The 11,934-nt window shown below is 45.8% G+C and overlaps 1 protein-coding gene across 3 annotated transcripts in view; it reads right to left on the reverse strand.

Annotated features, from left to right (window-relative positions):
- Nucleotides 1-11,934, reverse strand: part of LOC111658107 (nuclear factor of activated T-cells, cytoplasmic 1) — a 61,417-nt gene that overhangs the window by 17,091 nt on the left and 32,392 nt on the right. For 2 of the 3 annotated variants that reach the window (XM_023410522.2, XM_087175197.1), the window contains exons 8-9: nucleotides 11,172-11,304; nucleotides 3,656-4,321 (exon numbers count right to left, since the gene is read on the reverse strand). In XM_023410522.2, coding sequence (XP_023266290.1) covers nucleotides 3,656-4,321; nucleotides 11,172-11,304 — 799 coding nt within the window. The remainder of the gene's footprint in view (nucleotides 1-3,655; nucleotides 4,322-11,171; nucleotides 11,305-11,934) is intronic. The other variant, XM_023410523.2, reaches the window with a different exon arrangement.

The raw sequence follows: 11,934 nt of genomic DNA on the forward strand, positions 1-11,934 counted from the left end.
CTCTCTCTGTTCTGCCCACCCCCTCCCGATCCCAGAGCCAACCTTGCGGCACACTCCAATGTTAGCGACTCAGCATGTTTTCAGCGCGGTGCGGACGCGCTCTCAATCATCATTAGGGGTTTTGCGGAGTCCTGGGGTCTGGGCAACTTGCCAGCATGTGTAAAAGTTTCCATGAGGAAAGCCTTGAGTTGCCTTCAGAAGCATCGGTGGTGGACGGAGATCTTCAGGAAGGCTAGAGTGCCTTTTTTGTTGCTGGAGGGAGGGCAGGAGGAATGGAAGAACCAACAACAATTCTGTTTTCAGTTTGAGAAAACAAGCCTGGGAGAGTTTCAAATGCGCAAAACCTTGAATTGAGGAGGAAACAATCACAAGGAAAACTGCTCTGTAACACGGGGCAATCAGAGCACATATGTCAAATGTCAGAAATCGGCAGAGGCACTCTGAGCACTCTGTGTTTTTCTTATTTTGGGGAATAAGGGCCCTCTGTTTCCCAGAGAGGCAGCTGGTAGAAATCTAGTGCTCTGATTAGCACTAGTTCCTTTGCTGTGCGCTGCATTCAGCTGCATTGCATGATATCACCCATCACAGCGGCAGCTAATGAGACAGGACACACGGCAGCCGCCTCACAGGACCAAACGCCTAGCCCTGCCAGCACACCACTTCTGCTCTACACACACACACACACGCGCACACACATGTCCACTGCACAAATACCTATAAACAGCAGGAACAGACTTACAAGTGAAGGGTTTTTGACGCTTAAAGTGGACTACAGTTTCCAAAAATTGTGTGAGAAAGTGTGTGTGTGTGTTTTTCTGTGTGTAGATGGACGTGAGCCACGGGTTGTTGGAGACAAGAGGGGGTATGATATCACCAGAACTGCTCCTTCAGACTCGTGACAAAGCATGCCGTCATCGTAGCATTTCTTTTTTTGGCTTAATTAGCGCGGCTAACAAGGCAAACGTAAATGCTTTTCATAAATTCTATTGTTACATGCGCTGATGTCATTTGAATGGCGTTTTCGCTCACAGTCATGTGCCTTGTAAAGCACAGATAGTGGGGCTGTGAGTAAGTACGAAATGTCTGAAAAACGTTGGTTTTATGGTGAGCCCCGCCATGCGTTGTTTATAACAGTGAGTCAACAATACAGCGAGTCTTCCAGCAGTGTTGGGCGTTTCTTCCTCTTCATGCTTTCTTACCCTCGCTGATGTTGCTTCGCTTACAGGAGTGAGAAGGGAGACCGAGGCAGGTGAGAGCTGCTCCGACGTACAATTGACTGACAACTGGAGTCTTCCTGTAAAACCTCACTGCAGACCACCAGAATCATCACCTCATGTCTCGCCTTGTAGATAGTAAGTTTCTATCACAGTAGAGGGAAGAGTTTAGCAGATTACAGCGGAGACTATGTATGGCAGTCAGGGGGGTTTACATCCCAGACTCCTTGCATACTAACCAAGCTCCTTGCGGTACAGTAGCTCACCGTTGATAAGTTGAGTGATTTCTCAGGGGCTGCGTAAAAATTGGGCCTGGCCAGAGAGACACATTTCCTCTGGCTGATGAGAGTCGGAGGCCTCAGTGTTCGAGCGTGGGAGGCACTCCACTCTTGGGGAAGATCAAGTGTGCTCCCACAGACTCCAAATCACCGGCCCCCAATTGCTGGGGAGGAACGCTACTCTACATGGCTGGCGTTAAATCACTGCTGCTGTGGTGAGGTCATCCGCTTGTCTTCCTTCTCTAATGGAGCGCTCAGCTCGCTAACGTACGGCGGTAATGCGTGTGGACGGGGAGCGGGACGCCCTGTGAGCTGCTTTCCAATCTTATTTATTTTAGCTTAGAGCTCATTTGAGGGGTCTGAGATAGGGCCGGGCCCCGGGAGCAGCAGATGCCTTTGCAGTATGCTGTTACCACCGCACACTTACCAGGAGTCCAGGAGCTCACCACAGATGCTTGTGCAGACGTTAGGTGATGCAAAACGGCAGCACAGGGCTGCTCCGCTGTCCTCGGTCAATCAATACACATTCCTGTGCGTCCCTAATGCAACTGTAATCACTGGCTGAATACATTTGGCCACAGCGCTGGAGGAGGATTGAGCCTGCTAAAGTGACAGTGGATGGAGTAGTGGGGAAGACAAACAAGGTTACATGATTTCACCCTCAGCACTGCTATGTACATTTGCTGTATCTTCATGGAGTTGGTGTAAAAGGACCTCTGGCCAACCTTACTGCAAAACGCCAAGTACAGCTACAGTTTCGCTTTATTCAATTAATGCTGAAATTAAAGCCTCTGCCTGCCCAAACTATTACAAAGTTCAAATCAGAACCTGTTTTCCAGATCAGAATTTCCAGAGCATCTGGCATCGCATTGAACTCAAGAACAGGAGACAAGAAAAAAGAAAATTAAAAAAAAAAAAAAAAAAGGAAAGAGGAAAGAAAAAGCTGAAAATCAGTTTATAGAGCTGATAACAGACAAGACACCCTCCCTTGTCTTTGTATTGTGTGTTTATGAGGTGAGGACTAATGGGACTCATCAGGGCTGACAGATATGCTGACAACTGCATTTCAACTCAATTACAGTTCCACAGCAAAACTCCCCTGGTCCCCTCATGCCTATCACCCCTCTACTCCCAGAGCTGTTGAGTGAAGTGTGCACACACTCATGCATGAACACAAGCACACACACACAAACTCACACACTCACACACACACACAACATCAGTTTACTGAACAAAAGGTGCACAGGAAGGGTAATATTCCTGAGTTCAATGTTGAGTTGTCTACCTCCCCACCTCTATTAGGATGCAGGGGGATTTTAACATTTCAAACTGGCCCGATGCCATTGCTGTGCTCTATGAATATATATCATAACAACAAGTGGAGCCTCTGTTAACACAGATAACAGGTTGGCGACCTGAGAGACATAATGTGAGATGGACACAGGAGGCAGTAAACCCGACCATATGGTCCCTTGGGTGTGACTGGTTTCATTGCCAGAGGGAGACCAGTGACCCCACAGTCTCCCCTGATGACGACAGCCACATGGTGTCGACTCTGTGGGGAAAAGACGGGAAAACAAAGCCTCTGCCTCCTGCATCCCAGCATCCCTCCCAGAAATATGAGGGGGGGGAAAAAATGGCTCGGTTCAGGAAACCCCTACCCATTGTTTTGCTTCCTTCATTAGTCGTTGTGTCAACAGTTTGGCTGGCCACGCGTGTGCCACTGTTTTTGTTCTGCTGCACCCCGGCTGACCTCAGTGCTCTGATGTTTTGACAGATTGTTTCAGAATCCCATCAAGGCAATTTACTGTTTTAAAGTAAAGCGGCCACTTGGACAACATAAGCTGGAACGCGCGTTACACCAAAAGTAAATAAATTGCCGCGTCTAAAATTAAACAAATGTGACGTAAATCTGCAAGCAGGATTTCATCAGGAAATACTGAGAGGTGCAGCGGGGCGCGGCTGTGTGTGAGGGCCAGGAGATAAGCTAAAGGTGTTAAATAAATGTGATGTGCTACGTAAACAGCCGTTTTTTTTGGCATGGACATTGAGCTCATATAGAGAAGCTTTCATCTAGAAAAACAAAATGCCTCTCTTTGGTCAAATAATTACCAAGTGGAAACTTGCAAGCAATGTGTGCACACCTTGTTTCTGGTAACTTACCATCATCTAAGTACATCTGGTCCAGTTCCTGTGGCTCCTGTTTGACGGTGATGGCCATCGAAGGGGGGCTGGCGTCCTCAGGTAGCAGGCTGGGTGGGCTCCCTCCGGCCTGGGCTGAGCTGGCTGCTGCCTGAACCTGACTGGGGCTGTAGGCCTGAACGAACGGGCTCTCTGCAGTCCCACCGGGAGTGGAAGGGTGGGACACTGGGGAGGACGAGGGGCTGCTGTTGGCATAGATAGGGTGGTAACCGTGGGGTCCTGGGCTGTTGAGGTGGCTGGGACTGCCCTGGGAATGGAGCATCCCTAGGCAAGAGTTGTGGTCTGGCGAGGCTGGGTGGGCGAGGTTAGGGCGGCCAGGGGTCTCCTGGATGGGGGGCACAACAGAGCCTGGCGGTGCCGCATGGGTGGGGCTGCTGGGGAGGCACTTGCTGTATGCCACGGGGGATAGGTCATGCAGGGTGGGGCTGGAGCTGGGAGACGACGATGGAATGGCAGCATGGCGAGGCGGGCAGGGAGGGTAGGCACCGACCAGGCAGGCATCAGGATCGGCTACAGGCATGATGGGAGTGAGCCTTGGCTGGCTGTAGTAGGGCTTTGAATGCATGGACAGCCCTGCAGTCACCAGAGAATCATATTCATCACTGGGTTCTGTCTTTATTACTGGCACTGGGGGGGGAAAAAAGTAGAAAGAAAGGTGGAGATATTAAAAAAACGTGCTGGGGATCCACGTGGCGCAATGAGTGCACGAGCAAGGCTGAGTGAAGCAGTGAGCAGGCACAATTGTGGCCACACTACCCTCCATAATCCAAACAAACAACCACCAGTGGATATGGGCTCAGTGTCAACTTGGCCAAGTCCTCTAACAGAGAAACCCTCACGTCTTCCACCCGCCACCCCTCTTTACCACACAATGAAAAAAAAAGGAAAAGAATAGGGGGGGAAAGAAAAATGGATGAGTCATCAGTGTGGAAAGCCACAGCTGGCTCTAATAATGAATAAGACCTATTTTCTTTGGACTGTCCTCCAGCTCTGATATCCAATAAAAGACTACTTTAAAACACTGGGCTGCTGCTGCTGTTGCCGCTGCTGCTGCTGCTGGTCGCGTAGCCCGGGACCCCTAGGTTTCCTCCGCACTCAAGGAGTAATTGTTTCTCTCAGGACCAAGAGACAGGAGGAGAGAGAGAGAAAGAAAAAAAGGAGATGATTTGATTTTGATTAGGCCGCCTGAGCTCCTTAAGAGGCTATAGAGCTGTGCCTGTGGTTTGAGGAGCTTTAGGCCTCAGCTAACGCAGGAGTGTGACCCCACTTGATCATCCCGCCTTCTCTCCTCTAATTTCTAACACAGCAGAGAGCATCTGCGCCGCTTCGTGATTAGTTCATGCTTCCTGTTCACTGTCAAGAGGAGTTAGTTATTGAAAACAAGGTGGGTTTTCTATTAACCGAAAATTTCTGTCTCAGTCTGTAACACGTTCACGAACTGAAATGTGTTGAGGGATGGGGTGGGATCCACATTAACAAGCTCACTGTTGTTATTATATAAGTACATATGCACAGACTGTGCCAGCACAAAACTAATAGGGCAGTGTTAAGATACCCAGATGCATAGCAAAGGCTTCTGAGTCACAATGGACACACTGTTTCTATTTCTACACATTGTTAAAATGTGTTAATGGGTGTGGTGAGCGTTTGATGCCAACCATTAAGAGTTTTTGGCTAAACTTGCTCCGAGTGACATTTATTCAAAGGCATACAGATGTCAATATGAATAAGATGCCTGTGTAAACTGTGTGTTTGAATTCAAACACAGCAGAACCTTTGAGTGATAGCAAAAAGCAAAGGTTGCAAAATGAAATGTGTGAAGCATGAGTGTGTCATATGAAAAACAGGCTGTTTTTCAATGTGTTATTATTTTTGTGGGAGCTGGATTTGAAAAGACATTAATCGCGCCTGCGGCCTCCGGGGTGCTGAGCTGCGGTGTGGTGATAATGCAGCAGGGAGCACATTTACGTCAGCCCTGTCTGCTTTCAGAGCCCAGAGACCGAGCCAGGTGTCTGGGGGAGCATCGTAAGGCAAGTCCCATGATACACAGGCCTCCTCTTCGCAGCCTGGGGAATAACAAGCAGGTCACATGGTGCGCACCACATCCACAGACGTTTCCTTCCAGTGATTCGCTCTCTCTTCACTGCCTTCTCTGTAGTATGAAAGGATGGCACAGGGCCACGGAGCCAGCAGTGTGATGTCAGAGTCGTCATGTGGAAATGTCACAACCAAATTTCATCATTTTCACATTTTTAGCTTCGGCTCAGGAGCTGCTTTGTCATCTGGGCTGAAACAAATTTATGATGTTTAATAAAGTCAGAACATTAAATTATCATCACGCCTGCTGGATCCTGAAAACTGACAAACTGTTAGTGTATGTAAGGTTTTCTTTCAGCCACTGGATGAGAGGAAAAAAAGCTTTGAAGTTGTACTTGGACAAAGGAAATAAGTAAGTAAGTTTGAACTGAACAAAAGCACAGTCATCTTAACCAATCCTTCTGGTTGGTGATGATTTATACCAAAGAAAACCAAAGGGCGCTTTCTCAACTTTTTAAGATTATACAGTTCATCTTGCGTCACAAGATTTCCTGCCTGTGACCATAGTGAGAATTTCATTTGGGGAATCAGCAGTATGTCAGGAGGAATGGGCCGCTCCTGTCCTTTGAAGCTCCACTTGGTAAACCAGACAGAGAAGACAGTTGTTGTTTTTAAAGATGACTTTGTTTTATGGCAGCTAAAGGTATTACTTTACAGTGAAGTAACTTGTAAACGTAAAACTGGCAAAATAAAGAAATCAAATCACATTGGGCCTTTCTTCAAAGTTTCAAACATTTATTCCGAGATCCGCACGTCTATGCTACAGATGTAAACCAAGGTCTCCCTCCAGCTTGATCCATCTGGGTGTCTCCTTTCCACTTTGTATGTGAGCTGAGAAAACAGATTCACCAGGCGAGTCCCAACTTCAGCTGGCTTCTATTTCCTCCCAACCTGTGGGTTATGGCCCACAGACAGATGATGGTCTGCACATGGTTTTCTCTCCATCTCTGGCAGTTCCCCCTCTGTCTGCTCGTATTAAACTGATCAGGCCTGATCTGTGTATTTTATAGAGCACTCGTTTCCTCTGAAGGGAATGACATAGATGTCATAGACATAGATGTGTGTCTGTGCCTGTCTCGTGTATTTGATTGCAAAGGGCAAGCAAACAGGGCTTATGAGGATTTGTAAATTATCTTCAGAAGGAAATCCTCTCTACTTGCAGCCACTGGGCAATTGGTTTCCTGTGATACAAAAGGTTCTGATTCTCATTTCTCATGCTCATTGGCTAGGATTTGACATTGTCATGCCACTGCGGAAAAACCAGGGCTCGTCTTGTTGCAGAAATGCTGAACTCATCTTGTTCTAACTGCATGAATCTGCAGTGACATTTAACATGGAGCAGGTGGTAGTTCATTAACTCAAAGGTACCTGGTGCACCATGTCCCACTGTGTATGCAATCTGGTCACCCAGCATACTGTGGGCCTTAGTGTACCATAGGTGAGTCTGACAAAGCCCAAAGCTGTAGACATGACAGAAACAGTTCAGTCTTTGTCCAATTTTTTTGGAAAAACATGACTGTGCAAATATTTACAAAAAAAAAAGAAAAAAAAAAAAGAACAATGTGTGGTTCATTAACTTTTCCTGTATGTGTCACAGAACATGTTTCTGACTCTCCCCTCCCCAGCTCCAACCACAAACCAGTGCAGCAAGGGTGGGGGAGTCAGCACCCGTTTGCGTTAAGAATAGAACTCGATATTACAGAGGAATCTCCAAACGGCCTGTAAAAATAAAGGGGTTCCGAGAAGTTCTTCGCTCGAGCTTTCGGTCACTGCCAGCACTTTTTTGGCGTTTGTTGTTTAATGTGGTTGGTGAAAACTGTTTCTTATTTGAAGAGCAACACGTCACGTCTCTACTCACGCAAGAATGATTGGAAGGGATCTTGGAAAAGCGAGGCTCACTCCGGGAGCCAGACAAGGACACTTGTACTGTACGTACATCTCAGCATCACAGACAAGCACTTAGGCTGGAACCACAAATGCTGCTGATGGTATATCTCAACAGCAAATCTCCTCTTGATCCATTGGCTGAAGACAGCTTCAGCTCATATTCAATAACTCTTGAGCAGCAAAAAATTTTCTCAACTGGTGTGTACATTTCATGTGTTTAACTTTGTTTAAAATATTCTTTAAAGGTCCCATATTGTATAAAGTGAGATTTACATGTCTTTTTTTGATCATAAAGCAGGTCTAGGTTCTATATCAATACTGTGAAAGTATCAAATTGCTCAGTCCACATAGAGAAATGTCTGTATTCAGAAACTGAGCCTTAAAGTTGTCTGTCAGAGTTGTCTGGACTTCCTGACCTTTGTGATGTCACAACAAAGCAGTTACCGCTCTCAGAGCCTCCTCTCTTCTGATTGGCTCATCGACCTGTTATTGCCGAGCCAGAAATGTTAAAACTACATTGAGATGGTTTTTGGTTCTTAAAACTGCAAACATATCTTCTCATCATGACTTCAAATAAAACACAGGAAAAAGTGTAAAAATGGGACCTTTAAAATTTCCTTTCATATTTCTGGAAAACTACAGGTGTAGCTCTTGTGCTCACTGAAGAACAACTAAAGGATTCCCTGTTCATAAAGGCACTTGACCTATGTGCTCACTGACATACTATACTACACAGTGCGAGGTCAAATTTCTAAATCCTCTTTTAACTTCACAATGCATTATTATGGCAATGTTTCAACAGGTCTGCAGCGCCCCTCCACTCATATCACTCAAGCTTATCTTTGTGTGTCAGCTCGTAAGAGTGAGAGCAGCTCTGTTTCCATTACAGACTACATCTGATAATAATATGTTATAATTCTGAAGGCAAGGCCTGCCTGAGAGAAGATAAAAATCTCTATTGAAATGACATGTCTGATTTGAACTGAGGGGAAAACACGCAGCATAGTGAAAATTTTATCCTGGTGTATTCAGTTCTTCAAATGCGGGCATCAGTGTTCAGCCACAGTAGGTGTCAACTGCATTTGCATTAGCGTCAAAGAATAACAAGGTGGTCACATGACCCGAGTGGAAAATAAAGGTGGTTTTCAGTAGCATCTGTGTCCCAGAGAGGGTTTGCTTCATCCTTCCGGTGTTTCAAACAACTCAGGCTATTTTAAGGGTTTGAGTTTGCCTTTTTATAGATGAGCAGACACCAGAGTGTGAAAGAAATGTTCTCTCTAAACAACGTCAGTGACCACAACTGTGCTTGAAGTGGGACAGCGGGCCGGAAGTCTTTTCATACGAGTGAGCAAAAAAAAAAAAAAAAGCGTTGACAACAGTGTGTGCATGTGTGTATGCGAGTGTGTGGGTGTCCTCCTCCCCGGCCCACCCTGAGTACCTGGCCACAATGCTGGTTGCTTCTCTCAGTGTTGACACACACGCTGAAACCCTCAAAAGCAAACAACTTCACTACAATTTCCTTCCCTTCTTTGTTGCTCTATTGAAACCATGAAAGTATTACACTCATCTGCACTACAGAGCGTCTGTTTACACTGATTATAACCTTTATACAGTGTTCTTTGTGAATGCTTCAGTCATTAGTCACTATGCCAGCCAGCATCAAGAGTAAGAAATAGTAGAAAAAAATACATTATTGCTATTTATATTTCTATTTTTATTTATAATTATAACCTCAACTCCAACTCTGTAATGACACATTAGACTATAATACACGTTAGACTGCTTGGTGTGTTTTGGTACTGAAATGAGATTCTGCACCCAGAGCAATTCTGCCTCAGCTCTTATCCAGCACAATCGCAATACTAGACTCTCAAACAGAATATTTGTTTTATAGAAAGATGCTGTTGTATATTTAAATGTGTCTTCAAAAGAATGGTAAATCTCAAAATAGAACTCAATATCCTGTGATTCATGATCTCTTTGGCTTTAGCACTTGTGAGTTAATTACGCTCCTTTGACAAGACGTTGGCCCTGCTTGTGTGGTCCACACTGTACTTGTGGTTTACTTGGCAGTGACGGAGAGAACACAACAAGTCATCTTTTAATTAGAGCTGTGTTTATGCTCAGGGAAACGACTTAAGAGATGCATAGTGGAGGATGGTAAGCCTCTACATATCTTTCTCTTTCTCTGTGGCAGTACAGTGTATGAAATTGATATGCTGCATAAGGCCACAGTTAGTCTTCCCCACTTCGTTCCAGTTACCCACAATGCACTCGTTCATCATACAATCAGGCATCTCCAAATAGGGCCCTGCTCTACTTTCTCTCAGAGCTTCGTCCAGTATCCCACTTATCACTTATCTCCCGTGGCCATAAATACATCTGCTGATAATTTAAATGTCACATCTTGTTAACGGCTGTAGAGTTAAAACACAATGCATGCTATCCCAGCAGCATTAGACCCATTAGACACTGATCAATGAAAACAAGATACCATTGTTTTGATCTAATGGATTTTCACTGGTTATCACAACAGGGAGGCGAGTCTTGCTGAATGGAAGGTTCTGGTTGGAGGTTCTAAACCAGCTGGGACAATGTGGGTGGAGAAATTTCACAAAAAACAAAACCCTCCTTTAATTGTTCAGGAGCCAGGAAAAGCGGTTTAGATCCTGGAGAAAAGACACCGGGCTCCCACCTGCTTGAGTCAAGCTCAACAGTGTAAAAATGAGAAGCATTGTTTGATCAGTCAACCTTCTTTTGGATACATAAGATAAAATAACAGTCTTCTAGTAGGATGCTTGAAACTGATATCACAGCTGATATTTCACCTGTGCCCGCTGTGAAAAGTCAATAGCTCACAATGTGATGTTGGGGCTGAACTCTTCTCTAAACCCTCACCAATACATTCTTCAGATTCCAATGTGAAAGCCATCTATAAACACTGAGGCCAGGGACACATGATAAACACACACCGAGGTATTCCTGGGTTTTCAGGTTGCTACATGAATGACAGGCCAAAGCGCTGCTGAGTAGATAGGTGTGTGTGTGTGTGTGTGTGTGTGTGTATTTGTGTGTTCATAGGTGTGTTGGTGAACCAGGGGGGCATTGTGTGAGGCGGGGTGTGAAAGTTAGGTCGCCGGGGGATTGACTTCTCTACATTAACAGCGCTCGGAGGCTCTGTCACTCAGCAGGTACACCTCATCGCTGGGGAACGCTGGTCTCACTACAGAATAAACACACCTCACATCTCCTGCTCTCACTCACAGGCTACAGTCAAGTGGTGCCAGGCGTAAATGTGAAAAAAACAAGGCCACAAATTTTCACATGGCATGTTGACGGCTGCGGTAAACTATAGTGAATGGATGTCAAGACCCTGGAGAAATACTCTACGTGATGAATGCGGAGTGAGCTGCTTCTGAAAAGCACACATGTCCTTAAATGTCACTGCTGATAAAACAAAAAAAAAAAGGTGGGAAGTATTTATGATGATTACCATTAGGAGGCAGGTAGGTGAAGCGCTGGCACTGGCTCCTCTTCCTCTTGCCGTTGCAGACGTAGAAGTTAACGTGCACGGGGCTGGATATTCTCTGGTTTCTGTATGGTGGGATCTCCACAACAAGAGTACTCTAAAACACATAAAAAAAAAGATATTTCACCTTTATGAGATAAGACAGCTGCTGATACCATCAGAAAATAATGTCCTTTTGTTGTATTCACTCATCGCCAAACGTACATTTGTAATATGACCTCCTTCATCGTATTAATCAACTGCTGTGTTTACTTTGCAGCTGGCCTGCGTTTAGGGTACTGAACTGGGATCTGGTCTAAATGAGCTCGTCTGAACTGTGTAGACGCAGCAGAGCACGAGGCTGGTCCAGTGCCCGTGTTTGTTCCTGAGGAAAACCCCAGGGCTTTAGCTTTGTTCCTGTGCAGCACGAGAAGAGAGAGGTAGCCAGCGTATTTGTTTGCAAGGCCCCCCCCCCCATGGAGAGGCTCACCTGTCCCACTCCCCACCCCTAAGGCCAGACTTCGGCAAGTCTGGACGGATGTGAACTTTTGACTACTTTCTTTCTGACAAGGAAACACGGAGAGAATTTATCTGAGCGGTATTGTCTAATTCCTGGGATGGCTGTCACTCTTGTGGGGATCTAAACAGGCCAGAATGGGGCACTGGGACAGGAAGCAGGTTTTTGCCGGTCATCAGTTTGCATATAGGAGAGTGGGGAGGTCAAGTTGGGGTGGTGGTGGTGGTGGTG

Source organism: Seriola lalandi, unplaced genomic scaffold, assembly GCF_002814215.2.
Source record: "Seriola lalandi dorsalis isolate HSWRI2012SDOR001 ecotype SW California unplaced genomic scaffold, Sedor1 jcf7180002054425, whole genome shotgun sequence".
Lineage (NCBI taxonomy): Eukaryota > Metazoa > Chordata > Actinopteri > Carangiformes > Carangidae > Seriola > Seriola lalandi.